This window comes from Sinohyriopsis cumingii, unplaced genomic scaffold, assembly GCF_028554795.1.
Source record: "Sinohyriopsis cumingii isolate HCF-2022 unplaced genomic scaffold, ASM2855479v2 utg001397l, whole genome shotgun sequence".
Taxonomy (NCBI): Eukaryota; Metazoa; Mollusca; class Bivalvia; order Unionida; family Unionidae; genus Sinohyriopsis; species Sinohyriopsis cumingii.
In genome coordinates, this window is record NW_028315993.1 from 696520 (window position 1) to 722740 (window position 26221).

Sequence of the window (26221 nt, forward strand, 5' to 3'; positions counted from 1 at the left end):
GGATCCATTGATGAGTTTATATGGCATGCATTCTAACCTATCATATACATGGATCAGTTGATTAGTTTAAATGACATGTATTCTAACCTATCATATATATGGATCCATTGATGAGTTTATATGGCAGGTATTCTAACGTATCATATACATGTATACATGGATCCATTGATGAGTTTATATGCCATGTATTCTAACCTATCATATACATGGATCCATTGATGAGTTTATATGGCAGGTATTCTAACCTATCATATACATGTATACATGGATCCATTGATGAGTTTATATGCCATGTATTCTAACCTATCATATACATGGATCCATTGATGAGTTTGTATGGCAAGTATTTTAACCTATCATATACATGGATCCATTGATGAGTTTATATGGCATGTATTCTAACCTATCATATACATGGATCCATTGATGAGTTTGTATGGCATGTATTCTAACCTATCATATACATGGATCCATTGATGAGTTTATATGGCATGTGTTCTAACCTATCATATACATGGATCCATTGATGAGTTTATATGGCATGTATTCTTACCTATCATATACATTAATCCATTGATGAGTTTATATGGCATATGTTCTAACCTATCAAATACATTAAGAAGTAACAAGAGTCCCTTGAAGATTCAGATGCTCTACTGTGGAAAAGAAAAAGAGATTACAGGAAGTTAAGATACATGTAAAACTATTGTTTAATTTTACCTGCTGAGTGTTGAAATCAACTCTGATATTCTTTAACAAAAGTATTGTTTTCATATTACCTGCTGTGGTTCAAATACTGCATGTCAGCATTGCATTTTATTCATTAAAGCAAAGTACGCATCATAAGAACTATTCTGGTGAAAAAACCATGCCATCATGATGATCAATCCGAGGAAAATGATGACAAGATATTTATGAAAGTCATCATGGCAGCCATATTGGATACATGACTGGCACCAGTTTAATTTAGGACTTTGTGACAACCCCATGCTATCATAAATCAGGGAAACTGACAACAACATAATTATGACAGTCATCATGGCAGCCATATTGGATGTACGACTGGTACCAGTTTAATTTAGGATCTTGTGAAAAACCTATGCTATCATGAATCACGAAAACTGACAACAAGATATTTATGACAGTCTTATGGCAGCCATATTGGATGTATGACTGACACCCTATTAATTTAGGACCAACTAAGTATCATAAAAAAATCTCCTGGCAAAATCCCCATGTTGAAATAGTCATCCATGTTGGAGAGGATTAAACACCATATGTGAATCTCCTTTCAGGAGAAAAAACAAGATTTACAAGATGCCAATTGTGGTGGCCAGAGTGAACATCATATTATCACCATTTGCATTACTGACCAACTGGACATCTTACCAGTATGACTTCCTTCTCAAACAGAAGTGTGATAACAAGCTTTTTAAGATGAATGCCATTTCAGCCATATTGTATGTCAGACTGGCATCAAGTTTTTTCAGGACTGGCTAAACACTGGAAGACGTCTTTCGTAAAAACTCTACGTCGACATGACCAAACGTTGAGAATGAATAACAATGATACGATTTTAATAATGACCACTATCGCAGCCATACTGGATATCAGATCGGTATGATTTTCAGCCAAATATCATAAGACGTATTTTAGTCAAAACCCATATTGATATGACCATCGATGCAAGAGGAGGAACTATATCAAAATTGTAAAGATGGTTGTCATGGCATAAATATTCTACATCAAACTGGCACTATGTTTGTTCAGGACCAACTACACATCACACAAAATCCTTGAGTCAAATTCATACTCATTTAGTATGACCATCAGTTCAGGAGGTGAGGCAATAAAAAGATTTTAAAGATGGTTGCCATATCCTACGTCACAGCAGCACCATTTACATTCAGAACCAACTAAAATATTATACAAGGTATTTTAGCGATGCTTCCTTGTTAACAACATCATAACTAAGGAAAGTAGCGACAACAGGATTTTCAAGATGGCCACTTCTATGGCCATATTGGATGTCAAAGCAGGACCATCTTCCTTTTGGTCCATCATGACCTTGGGATGACCATGTGTGCACAATTTCATGGCAGCCCTCCAAATAATTCAGGAGGAGTTGAGATAACAAGCTTGTGCTAATAAATGGAAAGACAACGGAATACATATGATGAATGAATGAAGGATGAAGGACAACAGATCACCCAATAAGCTCATATTGCCTATGACCATTTGAGCTAAATATCAGTATAGAACACACCAAGAGGTTAGCAAAACGTCCATGATGTCATGTTTCTGCATATCTGACCGAAAATATTTCCAGTCATTATTGCTGTATCATTCATACATGTATCTCAATGTTTTGTTTTAAATGTATAAATTATCAGTCAGTGCACTTATAGTGAAATCAACGTTCGTGTTACAGTAAGAAATATTTTGTCTACATGCATTAAAACAAATTCAGATGTAATAACGGATTTCCTACAACTAACATTGTTACAATTTCAGAGGTTTCCTCAAATCAATCATCAGGGTATAAAATCAGATTCAATTTAAAAGACATCATGTTCTGTTTGAAATCAGCAAGCTAAAATCCAAAGAACTAATCCACTCTTACTCACCTCTTCCAGAAACCAGAACGTTAGTACATCATGGGAAATAATCACATCACTCGTGTTATGGAAATGGCAGGGAACATCACCATTCTCCTGCATAGTGGCAACAAGGATCTGATAGTCTACACTGTATCTGCAAGTCTGAGGACACTGTATAGACAACTCAAATTGCAGACCCTGTCCTAGACGTACAATGATACCACAGAGTCCTGGTGAGGAATTCCCAAACCGCAATACATAGTTTATAAGATTGGTGTTCTCATTGGTCGCTAATATTGTGACTTGTAAAATTATACAATGTTCCCTGAATAGCAAGGTCAATATATGATGAAGGTCAAGGTCAAAGAGACAACAGTCACAGAGGATTCGATTTTACATCTTCTGCCTGGCAATGGGCCACTGAGCCACACATTCAACAAGAAGCCTGTGGAAGAAAGGCATGGGTAAAATCTTCCCCGTAAATAATAAGCAAATGACGGATGTATTTCTCTGCTGAGAATTTGGTCCAAGGGAGATGAGATCTTTTGGTGTTACCTGGCAAAGCATGCATGGAGCAAGGAGATAATCGTCCGCCTAAAAGACAAAACATTTGAACTTTTCTTATTTTAACTTAATGAAACTCTTACTTAAATACAGAGTTCTCAGCAAAAATTACCTTAAAAGTAATTATAAGTTGTCTATATTTGTATACACAAATTAAACTTAGCCTTACAATACAGGACTTTGGAGGCATCTATTATTTGCATGCACTAGCTAAAACAGTCTTGCAATAGAGGACTTTGACGGTGTGAATTTTTCTATGCATGAAGGTTAAGTATTATTTAGATGTATGAAGTCTATGTTATTTGTATGCATGAAAGTTTGTATTATTTGTATTAATGAAGGGGTGTATTACTTGAATGAAGGAAGTATGTGTTATTTGTATACAGGAAAGTGTGTATTATTTGTATGCCAGAAGGTGTGCGCTATTTGCATGAATAAAGGTGTGTATCATTTCGATGCATGACAGTGTGTGTTATGTGTATGAATGAAGGTGTATATTATTTCTATGCATGAAGGTGAGACTTATTTGCATGTATAAAGATGTGTTATTTGTATTGAAGAAGGTGTGTATTATTTATAAGGTTGAAACTATTTTATGTATGCATGAAGGTATGTATTACATGTATGCATGGAGGTGTGTATTATATGTATGCGTGAAGGTGTGTATTGTTTGTATACATGAAGATTTATATTATGTGTATGAACGAAGGTATGTGTTATTTTTATGCAGGAAGGTGAACATTATTTGTATGCAATAAGGTATGTGTTATTTCTATGCACAAAAGTGTGCTTTTTGTATGTATGGTGTGTTTTATATGCACGAATGAAGATGTGTATTACATGAATGTATGTGTGTATTATACATATGCATGAAGGGTGTATTATTTGTTTGTATGAAGATGAGTCATTTGTATGCAAGAAGGTGTGTATTATTTATAGGAATGAAGGTATTTCATACATGCATGAACGTGAGTAATATTTGTATGCATGAAGGTGTGTACTGTTTTGTATGTGTGAAGGTTTGTATTATTTGCAAGAATGAAGGCGTATATTATTTGTATGAATGAAGGTATGTGTTATTTGCATGCATGAAGATGTGTTTCATTTTGTATGCATGAAGGTATGTTTTATTTCTATACAATATTGTGTGCTGCTTGTATGCTTGAAGGTGTGTTTTATGTGCAGGCATGGAGATGTGTATTACATGTATGCAGAATGGCTTTGTATTATTTGTATCCATGAAGGCGTATATTATTTGGATGTATGAAGATGTGTTATTTATACGCATGAAGGTATTTTATCTATGCAAGATCGTGTGTAACATTTGTATACATGAAGGTTGGTATTGTTTGTATGAATGAAGGCGTGTATGTTATGTGTGGATGAAGGTGTGTTATTCTGTATGCATCAATGTATGCTACTGGTATGGATGAAGGTGTGTATTATTTAGATGTATGAAGATGCGTTATTTGTATGCATGAAGGTGTGTATTATTTATAGGAATGAAGGCTTGTATTATTTTTTATGCAAGAAGGTATCATTTGTGCGAATGAAGGTGTTTATTATTTTTATGAATGAAGGTATCATTTGTACGAACGAAGGTGTGTATTATTTGTATGAATGAAGATGTGTATTATTTGTATGAATGATGGTGTGTATTATTTGTATGTATGAAGGTGTGTATTATTTGTATGGATGAAGGTGTGTATTAGTTGTATGGATGAAGTTGCGTATTATTTGTATGAATGAAGTTGTGTATTATTTGTATGCATGAAGGTGTAAATTATGTACATGCATGAAGGTGTGTATTATTTGTATGAATGAAGGTGTGTTATTTGTACGATTGAAGGTGTGTCTTATTTGTATGAATGAAGGTGTGTATTACATGTACGCATGAAGGTGTGTATTATTTGTATGCATGAAGGTGTGTTATTTTTATGAATGAGTGTCTGTATTTTTTGTATGCATGAAGGTATTGTGTGTATGCATGAAGGTGTGTATTATGTATATGCATGAAGGTGTGTATTATTTGTATGCATGAACGTGTGTATTATTTGTATGAATGAATGTGTGTGGTATTTGTATGCATGAAGGCTTGTATTATTTGTATGCATGAAGGTGTGTCGTATTTGTATGCATGAAGTTGTGTATTATTTGTATACATGAAGGTGTCTATTATTTGCATGCAAGATGGTGTGTATCATTTGGATGTATGAAGATGTGTATTATTTGTGTGCATAAAGTTCTGTATTTCTACGAATGAAGGTGTGTACTATTTGTGTGCATAAAGTGGTGTATTATTTCTATCAACGAAGGTGTGTATTACTTGTATGAGTGAAGGTGTGTTATTTTTTTGCATCAAGGTATGTATTATTTGTATGCATGAAGGTTTGTATTTTTTGTGTGCATAAAGTTATGTATTATTTCTATGAATGAAGGTATGTATTATTTGTATGCATGACGGTATGTATTATTTGTATGCATGAATGTTTGTATTATTTGTGTGCATCAAGTTGTGTTATTTCTATGAATGAAAGTTTGTATTATTTGTATGGATGAAGGTGCTTATTATTTGTATGCATGCAGGTATGTATTATTTGCATGCAAGAAGGTGATTATTTTTTGTATAGATGAAGGTGTGTTATTGGTAAACTTGAAAGTGAATATTATTTGTATGAATGATAATGTGTATTATTTGTATGAATGAAAGTGTGTATTTATTGCATAAATGAAGGTGTGTATAATTTGTATGAATGAAGGTATGTAATATTTGTATGAATGAAGGTGTGTTATTTTATATGTATGAAAGTATACATTATTTGTACGAAATGAAGGTGTGTATTATTCGTGTGCATGAATGTGTTTATTACATTTATGTAAGAATGTTTATTATTTACATGCAATGAAAGTGTCTATTATTTGTGTGCATGAAGGTGTGCTACATTTTTTGCATGAATGTGTGTAATTTTGTATGCATCAAGGTGTGTTATATTTCTTTCCATGAAGGTGTGTATTATTTTTATAAATGATGGTGTGTATTAGTTGTATGAAAGAAGGTGTGTAATATTATATGCCTGTTGATATGTTATTTGTATGCATGAAGGTGTGCATTTCCTGTATGCATGAGGGTGTATATAATATGCATTCATGAAGGTATGTATCATCTGTGTACATGAAGGTGTGTATTTTATGTATACAATGTGGTGTGTATAACTTGTGTACATGAAGGTGTGTATTATTTTCAAGAAATTTGGTGTGCATCATCTGTGTACATGAAGGTATGTGTTATTTGCATGCAATGTGGTGAGTGTTAATTGTGTACATGACGGTGTGTATTATGTATGTTAATGAGTTAAACCTTAGCCTTGCAGGTAAACAGGATATACACGATAGAGCCTTTCCAATAATGTTAAAAATTCCCTTATAGAGTCCTTTCCAAGACTCCATCTATGACTTTATTAAGTCCCAACAGAGTCCTTTCCAAGAACACTGCTTGCTTTATAACTTTAATTAGCCACTGGTGAGAAAGAGTTCACAAAATATACTTGTTTATATTAACTGACCTTGACTTCTTCTGCATCTCGAGTGTTAAACCTTGGCCTGGCCAAAATGTTCAACTTTTCCATGAGTTGTACAATATTCTCCTTGTTGTGATGTAAATCTGGGTGTTTCCCCTTTGTCCAGATGACATCTAGAAATAGATATTGTATCTCATAAAGATATTCAAGTCAATACAACAACATGTGTTTATTGGTATATGGTGTATTTATGCTTACATGTATATTAATGTATGGTGTATTATGTTTATGTGTGTGTATTTTTTTATGGAAGTCTGGGTTTCATCTTTTGTCTAGATTGTATCTAGAAAAGTTATTGTTTCTCAAAAAAATATTAAAGCAAATAAAACAACACAGTGTGTTTATTGGTATATAGTGCATTATACTTACATGCAGTCCAAGGCAAAACTGCTTGAGGCATGCCATAAAAGACATGCTGTCCAAAGCAACCACAGTACAGGGATACTTTAAGAGGCTGACATACTCCTGAAAACCTATGGTCCTATTGAAAGTATGACTGACAATTCATTGATATTTCATTCAATGTTTTGATCAAAATATTTGTGAGAGTTCATTGAAAATTTTGGCACGATCACATACAAATATTATCAACATTTTGGTGAGATTGTACAGACTTACCAATTATGTCATACATTTGTATCTGGTAAATTCAATAAGGGTTCTCGTGTAATTATATACAAGTAAACAATGAAACAATGATGAATGGTACACATCTGTTTCACATATGTAAAGCTGTATGAACAAAACAATACTTTGGTCACCATACATGTACATTTCATACAACTGCACTCAGAGAGTTTTCTAGATGAATCATGGACACATGTATGCATGCAGGGCAAACCTCAGGGTATTACCATCTGCTTTTGGGAATTGGGCAAAATTAAATTCTAAAGAAATCACAATATTTTCATTATAACATAAGTAAATTCACAAAGATGCTAACAGGATTGTTGTTGTGCTTGTACCAAGGCACAAACATGAAAATATTGAAGTGTTTTATTACCCCCCCCCCCAAAATATTAATGCATTTATAAATATCTTAGGAATTACCCCTAACATTGAGATCTAAACAAACCATTCTTCATTCAACATAAACAAAGATTTGGCTCAAAATCTTTTTAAAATGTCGGTACATATTGCAACTTAATCACATTCTCTCTTCATGCAATTGCTTAAGCAACATTCCCTTCAAATTAAAAGTATTTTATTGTTCTACTATTATCTTTAATAAATTTGTTGACTTTTGTCATTAATACATAAGTGTGTGGGGTGTCCCATTGCTGATCCAAGATTCAGAAATCTTCCGATTCATCCTAAAAGAAGAACGAATTATCATCATACAATCTTCCACCCAATAATATCAACAGGTATGGTATTACTGATATTAAACATAGGTTCAAAAGTTGTTTATTCCATTACATGGTATTTGGTGACTACAGTAGCTGATACATTGTCAGTGGTCAATGGTACTAAAATTGAATCAACTTTACGAGAAGCCCTACATAGCTGATAAATTAGTTAGTCATTTAGCAATAGTACTGAAATCAAGTTAGTGTTTGAATGCCCTACCTACATAAGCCAGATATTTATGAAATAGATTTGATATTAATCCCACCTGCTCTAATGTGATAACATTACTTAGACTGATCCACTGATCTTATCATAGAAAATATATGTATATGTATAACATGATGGCATGAATTCATTCAATACCATTGTAAGACCAGTTACATTAGTGCAAAATGTCAATATTCCACATCCAGGAATGTGTACGTTATACAATAAAATACATTACCAGGACTAAAATGGACTAGGATGTATGCTGCCATGTTTTCATGTGTGAGCATCCATAGATGGTATTTCACTTTACTTTTGTTTAGGAATGCTGCATTCCATGATGTCTCTGATATCTCTGGCTGTCTTGTCGATTTCATCCATCCCAATTCTTACATTAGCCCCTGACATTATCTTTTTTAAGATATCATAGTGTCCCACACCGATTTTCCCTTTTTCTTCAAGAACAGACAACAAGTCATCCATATTTTCAACTTTTTCCAGAGGCTTTGGATCAAGATATGTTCTTGCCATTCGTTTTATGCTCCGCAATGAGTCTCTTGTTATAAGTCCATCTAATTTAACACACAGCTCATTGTGCTTTGCTTTTGCATTAATCTGAAAGAAAATAAATACATTGAGACAAGATAACGAAAACGGAAATAATTTTAACAAAACATTGTGCATCATGGATATTCTTTTTGCATATGGAAAATGAAAGTAAGAGCTTTAAATCACTTTCAAAACAGGAACATTTACTTTCAGTCAAACTGTCATGTTTACCCTGACCCAGAGTAGCCCAGTTTGAAACATGTATAAACAAGGTAATTATGACGGGTCATTGTTTGATGTCGAACATTGCCGAAGACTAGCACTAATCCGTTACGTAAGACTGTTGTGGGTAGAATCGAAAAACCGGACATCGGAGTTGCGAGGCGCCCGATAGTCAGTTATCACCTAGGTGTCGAAATGTTCCCAGATCAAAAGAAATTGCATGAAGAAGAGTGGGAGTGTCCTAACTTCTTTCCCCTGCAAACAGACAGACAGGTTGAACTGGCCGCTAAGACGATTGGACAGGGGCACAGCGCCACCCAATCAGAATCGAGATGGGGGGAGACCTTGATTTGGGTAGAATGATATCCCTGCGTTTTCCGGCAAAAGTTAGTTCGCTGAGAGAAATTACCCAGAGAAGAGGTTAGCGTAACTCCGAATAGCCATTCGTTATTGGCGGGAAAATCTTAGAGTGGGAAATTCTAAGTACAGAAAGCTTCAAAAGGTCAATAGATATTTGTTCAGTCTTTGTGGAATGCGACTGCATTTTAATTGTAGGTCGTATGTATACTTACTTAGAATCGTAGTACGAAGAATTACTTTGTTTTGTTAATATGTTTGCATATTTTGAAGAAATGAGTTGATATTTGTAAAGAATTATATAGCTTGCCAGCCGTCGTAAGAGTTAATATTGTAATTTACTATGTGAGTATTTTATAGTAGACTAACACATATGTTCATATGATTATAGATTTTGCCATTGTTGAATATTTGTAATGTACAGACATGCGTCTGATTTTGTCAGATTGTAGTACGATGAGATTAAATATATATGTGTATATACTGACGTGACGCAATGTATTGATGTCTGTATAACAATTCGCTGATACTGTGTTATTATGCCATTGTTTACCCTGCAAGAAGTGTGTGGGAATTTCGATGTGTATGCATGCGTGGCCGAAACAGTGACAGCTATCTGATGGTTAATTGTCGTTATAGTGTGAGGTGAGGTTCGATAAAACATTTGTTAACGCCTTGTGGTTTTTCACAGGAAGCTTTGAGGGACAGACCAGTTAAAGTTTGGTCCCGTTTTCTCGGATAGAGAGACGGAGGAAAGGAGGGAAGGAGAAGAGGGTGGAGTTGAAGTATGGGAGCGGAATTGGAGGAGGAGATAATAGAGAGGGAAAGGAGAAGAAAGGAGAAGTTGAAGTCTGGAGCGAAGCTGGAGGAGATAGTAGAGAGGGAAACGGAGACAAAGGAGGAGTTAGAGGAGCGGAAAGAAGGAAGGAATCAGCGGGAAGAAATAGATGAGTAGATGCAAGGACAGGGGGAAAATCGAACTCACACTGTAAATCACGGGATGAATTAGGCTGTCACTTGGTCGAGGAAAGACGAGTGATTGGAAGTTATCGTTTTAAATTATCACATTTATTAAATTGTTATTGAATGAATTTCATCTTCGTGTTCTCTATAATTTAACCGTCGGCATTGCTGACTGGGGGCTCAGAGCTGTAAATCTACATCATCACTAATTTAACTTTCTAACCTAACGAGCCAGGGTGGAACTTTCAATTTAATTTAATTAAATTATATTGGGAGAACCCCACCCCAATACGACAGAACGCCACACAAACATACACTTGTAAAGGAGGGAGATATGTTTTCAATTATTCTCATGCACCGCACAATACAGAATGATTCCCAAAAAGTTTTCTATAAGCACGTGACTACAATATGCTGTCATTATGGCCAGGTTGTCTTTATATGCAGAACATATATATTGCTTCATGTAAAAAAATGAAACCTTGAACATTTTCCCTTGTAATCAGATTTTTATTTTATAAAGGTGGCACTTTCTATAGGTATTGTATTGTATTTTGTGTGATTCAGAACCTTTGTATCAATACAATTGTATGTGTGAAATTTGTTTTATAACTCAAACATTTTCCAATCATCCTCATTGCCAATTTTTATTTTCAGTGCAATTGTGCTATTCAAAATACTAGGTTTTCTGTCAAGATCCGAGAAGTTCTATGTATATAGTCCAGTCATGGTCAGTATAACATTTCTTTTTACAGACTGTGATAGAGTTCTTTTCATGTCTTTTCCACTGGGAAAGTATACTGCATTGACTATAGCATACATTCCAGTCTGTAAGAGTCCTACAATATGATGATAAACTACATTTGCTACTTCTGAATAACATGTATGCACATTTATTGTCTTTTACAATTCTAAGTCATTTTCCTACACATATTCTGCCTACTAAAACAACGTAATTCATAATCCCATTTCTGCCGATTCTGACAAAACATATTTCCCTTGCTATGAATAACTAAACATACCATGCCAGTATGTTGTCTTATGCTTTGTTAATTTAATTTAGTATGTGTGCCAGACTTTTGGCATGATCATAAGCTGTACAAAAAAGTTTTTACCCACCTGAATATGTGCAAGGAGCAAGCAAGATCTTTACTATAATTGAGTTCAAGGTATAATAATAATAATAATAATAATAATAATAATAATAATAATAATGCGGATTTTGTATAGAACCTAATCTTTAGAAGTTCTAAGCGATTTGCAACATTAGACAAAACATATAATATAAAAAATATATATAATGATACGATTACAAACACAAGCAAAACGAAATTAGAAATCAAAGAAAGAAACATGCTGAAAATATTTAAGGTGGGAAACATTATAAGGTCCTTAAGTTTGTTCTTGCAGTCGAAATAAGTGAGTTTTTAGAGATCTTTTGAATGTGATCACTTCGTCTTTGTCTCTAAGTTCAGTGGGCAATTCATTCCACGTTGATGGGTCCATATGACTTTGTTTTCCTAATGGGAATAATGAGTAAACGATTGTTAGAAAAGGAGCGTAAGTATATTGCTGGCTATACACATCGGTGAGGTCGGATATGTATGTTGGACTAGAGTCGAAACGTAGCACAGAGAACAAATTATGTGTTGTATTCTTTATCGAATGGATAGCCAGTGTAGGGTACATAGCAGCGGGGAGTTTTTGGAGTAGATATTGAGATGAACCAGACAAAATTAAATTACAAAAGTCCAGTCTTGAAAGTACTAATTAACACACAAGTGTTTAAATGGCATCAACTGAAAGATATTTGCGAATGGAGCTGATGTAGCCTTGTTTACAAGTTGGTGGAATTTTCCATTAGGAACATTGAGTTTCCTGAATATTCTATTGCAACACTGGTCAAATGAATGTATATATATATATATATATATATATATATATATATTATATATATATATATATATATATATATATAGTTGGATAATGATCAAATAATTTCATTGATGTATTAAATCAATATGTGGGAATCAATAAAGTTTACAGCTGTACTGAATCAAAAAAAAATCAAGATGGATTAATGAAATTAAAGAAACGCTCATTAACGTTCTGATTATTAAATTACTTCGGATCATTTAAAGACATTCTGGATTACAACAATGTCAATATCAGTCGATTCAAGAATATTGTTATACCAGGACACTGATGACTATTCAGAACATGTTGTAGTCCTGGGCAGTGTATTTAATGTTTCTTATGCCTAGATGAACAGCCAATCCTGCGAAAGGAACCACTGACCACAAAAAAAACGTTACTGGCAGATTTCTCACAAACGCAAACTGGTGACGCACGAGACTTGATCCCATGTAAACAGGGATGATATGGCAGTGATCATTAAAGGCAAGTGATTTAGACCACTCTACCACCTGAATCATATCAAAGGAATTTTTTTTAGTTAAATTGTAATTAAATTGCTGGCTTATTGTTACATATGTTAAGTTCTAGAATTGTAACATATGACAATGCTTAACTTGAGTGTATCATACAATTCCACGATGAGCCGGTGTTTCTAGATGATTTTATATCTATTTTGCAGTTCTCTAAATGGTAGATTAGAACATATGGTGCAACTCATAATACCATGTCAACCAACTGTTACAACTCTATGCCAAGTAAAAGAAACAAGCGAAATTGTCAAATTTGTAAAACATATGAAATGACCTAACTCTCTCAATTTTACATTGAAAATTTAAGAGGAACTTTCAGTAGTATCAATACAATTCAAACTAACTGCATGTCAAAAAGAGCACTAAATGAATTCTAGGTATTTAATGTCAAATGTATCAATACCCTTGAAAGTGCTGAAGTGCTAACAATATTGATATGTCCCAATGGCATTGCCCAGAATGTATTTGAATGAATTCACAGTACTCCCTAAGTAATAATTTAGCCTAAAGTCAATGATCAAGTTGTAATTCCAGCGAAGAATGTTCAATACATAATGGAATAAATCCTATCGGATTATATCTGAACACAACTAACAGACTGATTTTAAAATTAAAACATTAATAGGAATATGAAGAACTGTGTATTTCCTCCTCTCTACATATATCTCCACGAATCTGTTATGACTGTTGCAATACATGTGTCGCCATACCTCAACACATGATACATGTCACATTACATTCCCTCTTGACAAATGTTGAAACACTTCAACCATCCAATCAAAATTTACTTTAAACTGTACAGAGGTTCATTTTCTAGAACTCAAACCAATGTAAACAAACTATTTATAGCCCAATATATTGTTTACAATCTTTAGTCATTGACCAAATGTTATATATATATATATATATATATATATATATATATATATATATATAGCAACACTATAAGTAAAAAACCTACATTATTTGCTGTGAGTAACTTATAATACTATGTCAGTACACTTTCATGACAATACATATTTCACATGCTGTGAAAAACTAACAATACCATGTCAGTATACTTTCATTAATTGGAGGATGCTCTTCTTGACGTAGGTGGTTATGGCAATCACCCCATGAGGACAATACTTGGGCAAAATTTGCCTGTTACATATACTAGGTTTTCTGTCAGTCTAAATACTAGTTACACTAAATTGTAACATGTATTACTGGAGAAATGACTGGCAAAACTGTGCAAACCTGACTGCTTTGGAGAACTCTGATATTTCATAATTTTTTTCTCCATATAATTTAAAGCCATAATCTTTATAATACTGCAGTGAATTCATAAAATACTGTATTAAGCAAATCTTAGCTATGTTATTTAAAATGATATTTATGAAATTGTTTGAATAATATCATGGACTTTGAAGAACGTTTGAATTTATTTGATTATATAGGACTCTATATGACTTAAAAGTAAAAGACGATAAATGAGTTTGAAGTATATTTGGATGCCTTGAACCCCAACTGACCTTGAAGTATATATGGATATATTGGAAGCTAACTGACATTGAAGTATACCTTGATGTCTTGGACTCTAACAAACTTTGAAGTATATCTGAATGTATTGGACTCGAATTGACTCTGAAGTATATTTCAATGTCTTGGACTCTAAATGACTTTGAAATACATATGGATGCCCTGGACGATAAATGAGTTTGAAATATATGTGGATACCTCGAACTCCAACTGACCTTTAAGTATATATGGATATACTGGAAGCTAACTGACTCTGAAGCATACCTTGATGTCTTGGACTCTAGTTGACTTTAAAGTATATCTGAATGTCTTGGACGCAAATTGACTCTGAATTACATTTTATGTCTTGGACTCTAACTGACTTGGAAGTATATTTGAAAGCATTAGCCTCTAACTGACTTTGAAGTATATTTGAAAGTCTTGGACTCTAACTGACGTTGAGGTATATTTGAATGTCTTGGACTCGAACTGACTTTGAAGTATATTTGAATGTCTTGGACTCGAATTAACTGAAGTATATTTGTATTTTTTGGACTCTAGTTGACTTTAAAATATATTGTGATGGTATGGAAATTAAAAGTCTTATACGTATAAATAGATGCTTTGGATTCTAAGTGACTTTGAAATGTGTTGTGACTTTGACACTCAGTGACTTTGAACTATGTTTATATGACTTTGACACTAAATGACTCTGACACAAATTTAGATGCCATGGACTCATAAATTTCTATGTCTTAGCTGACAATGTCATTCCTGAGGTCAACGGGTGTTATGAAAGATCGGTAAAATGATCAATATTGTATAGGTGTATTAGCATAAATATTACAGTTGTTATGTAAACATTAGTTCCACGATATCTATTCAATATCTATGTGACAGTCATTTAGCTACGTTATACATTATAAGATAACATTATTATTATTATGATTATTATTAATATCCTCCGTGTAGCTTTTTCAGTTATCTGATTTCCTAGAACATTACAATTCATATGATATTGTATAATTATACGAAAAGTGAAAAGACTTAAAAAAATTGCTAGTAATTAGTTCACATTATTACGATCTTAAGTACAATATATTAATCTAGCCACTCTACCTGTATATTGCTTGCAACTATTCTGAATCCCCTGACATTATAACGCAAAGCTGCTTACAAATATGATGAATAAATACTATTCAGATAAAACACTGTTGTAATGGATCATGGAGAGACGAATTCATGAAGAACAGAAATCAAGCCACTGCTGCCAGCTATGAAGTGGACAAAATTAAATTCAAAGAACGCACAATATATTGCATTCTAACATTAGCTGCCAGGTATTAATATGCCTTGTTTCATTCAGATTATGCAGTGGCTACAAGTGTATTTAAAACCTCTTTCCAAATTATTTCAATTCTGCATTACTATTTTCATCCCGTCTAATATATAATACTATATGTTTGGTAGAAAAAAGGATTGCTATTTTCTTTAATAAATACTGATACTCTTGTTTACAAAATAGGACTGCTATGTACAGAGGTTATATCTAATGAATACTGATTTTGGGGTACGAAATAAGATTGCTATGTTCAGAGTTTGTGTCTAATGAATAATGACTCTCATAGTATAAAATAGGACTACAATGTTCATACAAATATAATTTTCACATATTCGTTTCTATAAACAAATAACTGAAATCTAACTTCACTTATCATAATAAGGATTTCCTTTAAACTACTGTAAAAACGTTTAGATCATATTTCATAATTTACTTACAGACTGTTCTTCCATGACACTACTAGTGCTTGCACTTCCAAATGTTCCTAAAATATGGATTAAATGATACAATAAAATAAATATGTGCACACAACCATGCAGACATTTTATGAAATGTGTTGACTTGTAAAAACATTACAAAACAAAAAAACTAAATTATTCACATCTATTTAAGTAAATAATAATGACAATATAAGATGCAATTTAGCGAGGAACTAAACGTGCATTTATTAATCACATGTCTAAAGAGAAATTTAACTCAAAACAGACGTTTTATATAATGATACCTTTACACAAAACAAGATCCATTAAAATTAAAAACAATATTATACTTAAGAAACGTTTATAAATATTTTTATAACTTGCGAAATGGGTGACTAAGTTTTCTAAAAAGAATAAAAACTTCGCCTTTTTTGTTTGGAAACCGAGTATGGCTTTTCCATTATTTTTTAGATGTGCATTGAGTGACCATTTGTTTTGAGATTCTACCTCAACTTAGCACTTATTTCTGGTATTGTGTTGTAGGCAAGGCAAAATGTGCAGGCAAACAAACACACTCTTGTACATTCACAGGCAGAAGTTTTGATTGCTGATTGGCCAATAACCCTTTCCTGGAGTAAGTTATAGCAAAGATGTGATATATATATATATATATATATATATATATATATATATATATATATATATATATATATATATATATATATATATATATATATATATATATATATATATATATATATATGTCTCTGGTTATAGCAACTATCACTGTCCAATTTCAGTAAGTTATCATGTAATGAAAGAAACTTAAAAATGTGTGTTTCAAAACCTTAACAATAATGCGTTTTAAGAATAGAATTGGTGGCCTGAAGATTTTAACTGCCACATGTGCATTTTTTTCTTAATGAAATCAGCTTGAAAATTTAAATGTTGTTTTTGTTGTGGGGTTTGACGCCATTTTTCAGCAAACGATAGGCTATATATGGCGGCCAGTATTAATGGTGGAGGAAGAATCCGGGAAAATCCCGGAAAGAACCACCGACCCACGAGAAGCTACTTGCAAGCTTTCTCACATACCCACATTGGCTGAATCTTAGATTCGAACTGCCGCAGACAGAGGTGAGATGGCAGTGATACGTAACAAAGAGCGCTTTAGACCACTCGACCCCGAAAATTTAAGTGAACCTGTGAGGAAGAAATGAAGCTGAACACCGCTGTGTCTGGGCAGTACCACTCTGTTTGAATTGGAGACATATGCTGCAAATTTTATTGAAGGCTGGAGTTTAATTGCCTTTGATAACTTTCAACTTCAACAAAGTTCATGGCAGAAGTCTCCAACTTTGACACCATTCCATCAGTTAGTAAAATTTATGGCTTAAGTCACCAACTCAAACCACTTTTTCTGGACACAACAACCAGACTGGTAGAAAGCAAACTCCATATAGGCTTCTACTAAAAACCAACTGACACAAAAACACCAGTATCTTCTCCCAACCAGATGTCATCCAATACACTGGATTCAGAACATCCCATATAGCCAGGCACTGCAGTTATGCAGAATGCGATGATAAAACATTCCAAAAAAGATCTGAAGAGTTATCTGAACATTTGATTAACCGAGGCTCCAAAAATGACTACATAGTGGAGGCAACCCAAAGAGCTAGACTAATGAACTGTAATGACTCACTAAAATACAGAGAAAAGGAAACGATTGATCAGATACCATTTATTCTACTCTAACATCCAGAGAACCCGAACGTAGGTAAACTCATCCAGAAACGCTGGCCCATTGTGGACTTGTATGCAACATTAAAATTAATCCTCCTGAACAAACCAGTTGTTGCCTAACAAAGACTAACCAAACCTCAAAGACATACTTGTAAGGGAAAAACAAATGCCAAACACTAGCCAAGACCAACCTAGTAAATATGGTCCCTGTGGCGATAAAAGATGCCAAACATGTCAACATATGATAGGTATCAGCACATAGTCTAGTACAGCGACAAGCAAAAAACTGAACATACATACTCCAGACAGAACGTGCGAAACAGAAAATGTAATTTATCTCATTGCATGTAAGATCTGTTGCCTTTAGTATCTTGGAGAAACTGAAAAGTTACACACAATTAAAATCAACCTTGACAAATCTGATTGGATGATAAAAAGCTGTACAGAAATGTAGTTGCAGAACACTTCTATTCATGTAGGCTCACATTCAGTGATGTAACACTTATTGCAGTTGCTCACAACCCCAACAGAATTGTCAAACCAGAGAGAAAACTGAAATCTTACTGGATTTGTTGCCTTAGAACATTGAAACCAAGTGGTGTAAACCAAGAGGACTAGAAAAAGGAGCCACGCACAAATAAAATCATATTTGTGTAGCTGGTACATTTTTATTTAAGTAATTCTTTCAATTTGCTCATTAGTCACACAATAGCCTACAATTATTACTCAATTAAATATATGGGATATAATTTTTGATTAGGGCTGTTCCATTTAAACATACATGGTACCCAGGGAAAGCACTTTAATACAATATATATGACAGGGCACTCTGGTTACCCAGAAAATTCATCTGAAAATGATACAAAGTTCCAAATTGCATCAATGGGTGACTATCCCATATTAAAATTGCCTTCCCTGGGTACCAAGTATATTGCACTGGAACAGCCCTTCTGCACATCAAAAGCATGGCAATATGGCTTTTCTGCTTCTGGGTCAATATAAAGACTGTTTCATCATCAACATCAAGTTGAAGCCAACTAGTTGAAACATACGAAACTTTCAAGCTTTTATTCCTGTAAAATAGTCACGTAAACATTTGTAACCTTAACGTTTTTCATATTTTCTTTACAAGACATAAGTCTGTGTTTTATATTTTCCTCTAGAGTCGAAAGTGTTTAGGATAGTTAGAAACTAGCTTTACACTGTTCTTTGTCAGTTAATTGCATTTATCTTAATCTCTTGACACACGATCCTTGTTGGTATCAAGTGCACTTTAAAGAACTGTTAATAGCCATACAATTTCTATTCTTGCTATTTGTATTCTATATACACTTGCTTTTCTTTGATTTATCCCTGTTCATCTACGTTCTGTCCTAAAGGTCACGTCTCCCTAAAATTCAAGTCTAGCTTGACCCCTGCTAGAGTTTCACGATTCTAACACAATTATGGAAAACGTAGAAATTTTTCCAAACAACAGATGTCTAGAGGTGAAATATCCAACTCTGTCCATCGCTTATATAAAGACTCCTACTCAAGGGTACTCTGTAATCATACTCTCAGTTTTTATATTATTAGGCGGTGTTAGAATACTCTCAATATAATGCTTCTGTATGCTACACTTTGTTTCCATGGTGATAATGAATATAGACTGTGGACAATTCAAAGCATTTTAAGTATTTTAAAGTAGAAATGTACTCTAGACTGCCTCCCATCCTCTATGAATCACACTATAACATATAGTGATTTCATTTTCCCAAATTTATAAATCCTTGCACTGATAAAATAAGGTTTGATTTTACATTTTTGAGGTGTTAAGGGTTTAAATATCCCTCAACTACGATGTACCTGTGCTAGGTACATGTAAATACCTATGAATACAGGAGTTGGGGTATAATTCATAATGGACACCAAGACAGATTATATGTATGCGTGAAATGCCCTGAATGAGTTGCAAGCTATTTTATATATATGAACAAAGAGATGAACTTCAGGGATAAACAGATCCCAAGCCACATAACTTTGTAAGTTTAAAAAGATGAAATTGTGTCTCTGGCACGACTCACATGTCAACATGGCATCCATTTGTTTGTGGAAGAATATTAATACATTGAAACTGGAGTGTAAAGGGCAGTTCAGAACATTTGCATACCTTGATGTTTTGACAAGAATTGTTTGGATTCATCTTGGTCATCACTTAATCTCCTCTTCTGTGCCTTGTTACCTACAAGGTTATATATAATTATAAATAAAAACATAAAAAATAATAGGTGACAAAACAAACTTGTAAGTCTTATGAGCAATATTGGTATAGACTTTAAAGATCAACTGACACAGAGATACATGTTCCCTTTTCAATGTTAGCTCTGATGTCAAATAAAATAACAATAGGCATCAGAAGGAGGAATATATATGATTCAAATAAGCCCACCATATGTTCTAAGAGATATACAAAGAATCATTTAAAAAATATTTATGGTGACTAACACATATCTGAGATAGATCTGAACAGATTTTCCAATATCGTTTCCTTTATAGCCATTAATTACACTATTGAAACGCTCTCCAGTAATATATGTACATGACAAACACATGACACAATGTACATTGAGAGGTCCCAAATACTTATGAAGGACTATAGCCTGAATGACCCCAGTTGTCCAAGACATTAAACTAACTTATTAAATACATGTCTGTAACAATCAATCCTGTGCAATACATAAAACGTAGATAATAATTATATAACGTTGACATCGTGGCTTCTTTTGTTATAAGAAATACAATGGCAAAATGTTTTTTCTTAACATTCCAATCAGAGTAGTGATGTGAGAAACGTATGTGTTGGTGATGGAATTTTCAAAATAGATGTCAACATTCATTGTTTTCAATAATTCAATAGTTTTTGGTTTGGGTTTATGGGGTTTTCTTTGTCATGCTCAGATGGCTCATATTTTAAACGCAGGTATACCTCTATCATTAGTAATTAAGTTTATATACGAAAGTGTTACCATGAGTTATGACTGAAAATTCACCAGCAATGTTAAACACAAACATGGAGGTACACTGATATATAAACTGGCAATCGAAGATACAAAGGCAATTCCCACACTATGCATTACATCCTGAAAAGATAGATTATATTGGATCAAGAATTACTGAAATATTATCAATAATTGAACCAATATCAAGTTTTACCACAAATGAATCCATAACAACAGGTTGTAACTGAACAAAAATAATAAATAGTTGACTAAGGTGGCCACTATAAATAGTTGACTAAGGTGGTCACTATAAATAATTGACTAAGGTGGTCACTATAAATGAAGCAAAACCAAAAGTTGTAACCTGTAACTGAACCATTGCCTACACCTGTAGTAATTTTTACAATTGAATCAAACTTTTTACCAGTTGTATTAGAAACGTTTAAATCTTAAACTCTAATTGATCAACATCTATGCAAATATACATGAAAATGGAAAAGCATGCATATTTAGTGGAAAGGGTTTAGTCAATGTGTCAAACATGTATGCATATTCCTAGGGTAGTTAAAGTCAATGTCTCAAGTATGTATGCATATTCATAGGATAGTTTAAGTCAATCTGTCAAGGATACATATATATATATAATCATATTACCAGGGTAGATTAAGTCAATGTGTCAAACATGTATTCATATTCCTAGGGTAGATAAAATCAATGTGTCAAACATACATATTCATAGAGGAGGTTTAAGTCAATGTGTCAGGCATATATATTCCTAGGGTAGATTAAATCAAAGTGTTAAGTGATAAACATACATATTCATAGGGTAGGTTTACGTCACTGTATCAAGCATGTACAAATATTCCTAGAGTAGTTTAAGTCAATGTTTCAGGCATATATATATATATATATATATATATATATATATATATATATATATATATATATATATATATATATATATATATATATATATATATATTATATATATATATATATATTCATATTCATAGGGTAGTTTAAGTCAATGTGTCAACCATACCTTTTTATAGGGTTGGTTTAAGTCAATATATCAGCATAAATATTCATAGAGTAAGTTTAGTTCAATGCATCAAGCATGCACGCATATTCCTAAGGTAGTTTACATCAATGTGTCAAGCAAACATTTTCACAGGGTACTTTATAGTCAAGGTGACAAGCATACACATCCCTAGGGTAGTTTAAAGTCAATGTGACCAGCATAAATATTCATAGGGGACGTTTAAGTCAATGTGTCAAGCATGTATGCATATTGCTAGTGTAGTTCAAGTGAATGTGATAAGAATACATATTCGTAGGGTCATTTAACTAAATGTGTCAGTCAGGTATGCATATTCCTAGGGTAGTTTAACTCAATGTGTCAAGCATACATATTCATTGAGTAGGTTTAACTCAATGTGTCAAGCATACATATTAATAGAGCAGGTTTAACTCAATGTGTCAAACATGTATGCATATTCCTATGGTACTTTAAGACAGTGTGTCAAGCATACCTATTCCTAGGGATCTTTAATTCCATGTGTCAAGTATGAATATTCCAGGGAAGTTCAAGTCAGTGTGTCAAACATCCATATTTCTAGGGAAGTTTAATGCAATGTGTAAAATCATACATATTCCTAGGGCAGTTTAAGTCGTATCAAGCATGTATGCGAAATCCTAGGGTAGTTTTAGTCAATGTGAGAAGCATACATATTTCAATGGTAGTTTAAGTCAATGTGTACAGCATACATATTCATTGGGTAGTTTAAGTCAAAGTTTAAAGCATACATATTCATAGGGTAGTTTAAGTCAATCTGTAAAGCATACATATTCATTGGGTTGTTTAAGTCAATGTGTAAGCATACATATTCATAGGGTAGGTTTAAGTCAAAGTTTAAAGCATACATATTCATAGGGTAGTTTAAGTCAATGTGTAAAGCATGCATATTCATAGGGTAGTTTAAGTCAATGTGTAAAGCATGCATATTCATAGGGTAGTTTAAGTCAATGTGAAAAGCATATATATATTCCAAAGGTAGATGAAGTCAATGTGTCAAGCATACAAATTCATAGGGTATTGTAAGACAATGTGCCAAGCATATATGAATATTCCTAGGATAATTTAAGCCAATGTGTCAAGGATACATGTTCCTAGGGTAGGTGTAAGCCAATATGTCAAGCAGGTATGCATTCGCCTAGTGTAGGTTTAAGTAAATGTGCCAAGCATGTATGCATATTCCTAGGGTAGTTTGAATGAATGTGTCAAGGATACATATTCCTAGGGTAGTTTAAAGTCAATGTGTCAATTATACATATTCATAGGGTAGTTTATGTAAATGTGAAAAGCATACATAGTCCAAGGGTAGATGAAGTCATTGTATCAGGCATACAGATTCATAGGGTATTTTTAAGACATTGTCTCAAGCATGTATGGATATTCCTAGGATATTTTAGGTCAATGTGTCAAAAATACATATTCCTAGGGTAGGTTTAAGTCAATATGTCAATCATGCATATTCCTGGGGCAGTTAAAGTCAATGTGCATGCATACATATTCCTAGGGTAGTTTATGTGAATGTGTCAAGCACACATATTCTTAGGGTAGTTTAAGTCAATGATTCAAGCAAATATAGTCCTAGTGTAGGTTCAACACAATGTGTCAAGCATGTATGCATATTCCTCATGCATTTTAAGTCAATTTGTCAAGGACACATATTCCTAGGGAAGTTTAAGTCAATGTGTCAAACATGTATGTATATTCCTGGGGCAGATTAAGTCAATGGGACAAGCAAACATATTCATAGGGTTGTTTAAGGTAATGTAACAAGCATCAATCATACATATTATGGTAGTTGAAGTCAATGTGTCAAGCATACAAATTCATAATGTATGATTCAGTCATTGTGTCAAACATGTATGGCTATTCCTAGGATAGTTTAAGTCAATGCGTCAAGGACATATATTCATAGGGAAGGTTAAGTCAATGTGTCAAGCGTGCATATTTGTATGGTAGTTTAAATCAACGTGATACTTATGAATATTCCTAGATTAGTTTTAAATCAATATGTCAGGTACACATGATCATATGATAGTTTTACGAAAATGTGTCAATCATACATATTCATAGGGTATTTTTAAATAGTTGTGTCAAATAGTTTAAGTAGTTGAGTCCAGCATATATATTCATAGAGTAGGTGTCACAGAATTAAGCAAAGAAATAACTTGGTTTTGTCTTAAAACTATTCGACTATTTCTCGTTGTACATGCGTACAACGTTATCTAGGGTGAATGTGTTTTTCCAGGTAAGCGACTGTATTAACATGTACCTAGCCACAGAGATTACTTGTAACGAGGTAACATGACTAACATGATATGCACGGGTATTCTACCCTGACTTGTACTCACTCTTCTATGGATTTCAGTAAGACCAATTTCTAAAACCACACTGGTCGTTTTTGGATCACGTCAAGGAGTGTACACTCTGCATTGTTCTCTAGCCATAGGTGTAAGTGTTAAATTTACATTTTCATTTGATATGCGAAGCATGTTCGGTTTGTAATGTCTTATCGCGTAATAATGCATTTATTACAACACATATTTAAAGTATTATCATATATCTAGAAATTATATAGAAACTATTATGACCAATTTGGTTTCATTGTAGCTGACTGTGTTTGTAGCTGACTGTGTTTGAGCTGATTCTGACTGTGTTTGTAGCTGACTGTGTTTGAAGCTGATTCTTACTGTGTTTGTAGCTGACTGTTATTGTAGCTGATTCTGACTGTCGCTGTGATTGTGTCTATGAAGTGTGATTGTCAATGTGACTGTGAATATGACTAGAGCGGTCTGAAGCTGTCCGAAGCCATCTAAAGTTGCGTAGAGCTATCTGGAGTTTCCAGAATATTTAATGCTGCGTGCTGTCGATACGTATGTATGTATGTACGTGTGTGCCACGGACGTAGACATAGCAAATTGAAAAAGGTGCTGTATGCTGTCTGTACGTGTAACATATGACTGTACTCGTGGTGGATTCATAAAGGGTGCGAGCGGTCGATAAGAGTGTGGGCCAACCCAAGGAATCGTGCGACTGTACAAAGGGTCTGGAAGCATACGTTTGGATCAACTGTTGTTCCACTGCATTTTTGTATTTATATTCAGATTATTTTGAATCTTCGTTATGTTCATAAGATTATTTTGAATCTTCGTTATGTTCATAAGATTATTTTAAATCTTAGTTGTGTTCTTAAGATTATTTTGAATCTTAATAGAATTCATATTCGAGATTATGAGAATCTCTCTTATTGTGTAAAATGTAAAATACTATTTGAAGCGTATCTGCAGTCCATGAGGTTTCTTGGATCTCTGCTTCATACTAATTTAATATTTTTGGTTTATGTTCGATGTGTGAATGTTGTGTAGAGTGATCTGAGTAAATCGTATGTTGAGAGCGTGAGAGAATCATTGTATTTTACATCATATATTTTTCTTTATTAATTCATTCATAAATTTCCATCTTTCTCACATTGTATTTATCTTATTCATTTAGTCCAAAAACCCACTCGGTTGCTATTCTGCGACAGAAGGTTTAAGTCATTGTGTCAAGTTTACATATTCATTGAGTAAGTTAAGTCAATGTTTCCAGCATGCGTATTCATAGGGTAGGTTTAAGTCAGTGTCTCAAGCATACGTATTCATAGGGTAGGTTTAAGTCAGTGTCTCAAGCATACGTATACATAGGGTAGGTTTAAGTCAATGTCTCAAGCATACGTATTCATAGGGTAGGTTTAAGTCAGTGTCTCAAGCATACGTATTCATAGGGTAGGTTTAAGTCAGTGTCTCAAGCATACGTATTCATAGGGTAGGTTTAAGTCAATGTCTCAAGCATACGTATTCATAGGGTAGGTTTAAGTCAGTGTCTCAAGCATGCGTATTCATAGGGTAGGTTTAAGTCAGTGTCTCAAGCATACGTATTCATAGGGTAGGTTTAAGTCAGTGTCTCAAGCATACGTATTCATAGGGTAGGTTTAAGTCAGTGTCTCAAGCATACGTATTCATAGGGTAGGTTTAAGTCAGTGTCTCAAGCATACGTATTCATAGGGTAGGTTTAAGTCAATGTCTCAAGCATACGTATTCATAGGGTAGATTTAAGTCAGTGTCTCAAGCATACGTATTCATAGGGTAGGTTTAAGTCAATGTGTCAAGCATACGTATTCATAGGGTAGGTTTAAGTCAGTGTCTCAAGCATACGTATTCATAGGGTTTAAGTCAATGTCTCAAGCATACGTATTCATAGGGTAGGTTTAAGTCAGTGTCTCAAGCATGCGTATTCATAGGGTAGGTTTAAGTCAGTGTCTCAAGCATACGTATTCATAGGGAGGTTT

The 26221-nt window shown here is 33.7% G+C and overlaps 1 protein-coding gene and 2 long non-coding RNA genes across 3 annotated transcripts in view; 2 read left to right on the forward strand and 1 right to left on the reverse strand.

Moving 5' to 3' along the window:
* LOC149772530 (uncharacterized) overlaps positions 1–10692 on the forward strand; it is a 47977-nt gene extending 37285 nt beyond the window's left edge. The window contains exon 2 of the long non-coding RNA XR_016417670.1: positions 10119–10692. This is a non-coding gene — a long non-coding RNA (uncharacterized LOC149772530). The remainder of the gene's footprint in view (positions 1–10118) is intronic.
* The window catches only part of LOC149772531 (uncharacterized), a 92762-nt gene that overhangs the window by 3333 nt on the left and 63208 nt on the right, over positions 1–26221 (reverse strand). Inside the window, exons 13-16 of the mRNA XM_089947653.1 lie at positions 19994–20065; positions 16117–16163; positions 6728–8914; positions 2628–3194 (exon numbers count right to left, since the gene is read on the reverse strand). Of these exons, the coding sequence (XP_089803779.1) occupies positions 8609–8914; positions 16117–16163; positions 19994–20065 (425 nt within the window). The 3' untranslated portion in view covers positions 2628–3194; positions 6728–8608. The remainder of the gene's footprint in view (positions 1–2627; positions 3195–6727; positions 8915–16116; positions 16164–19993; positions 20066–26221) is intronic.
* On the forward strand, positions 11003–25361 carry LOC149772532 (uncharacterized). The gene is made up of 2 exons (XR_016417672.1): positions 11003–11120; positions 24505–25361. It is a non-coding gene; the product is annotated as an uncharacterized LOC149772532 (long non-coding RNA).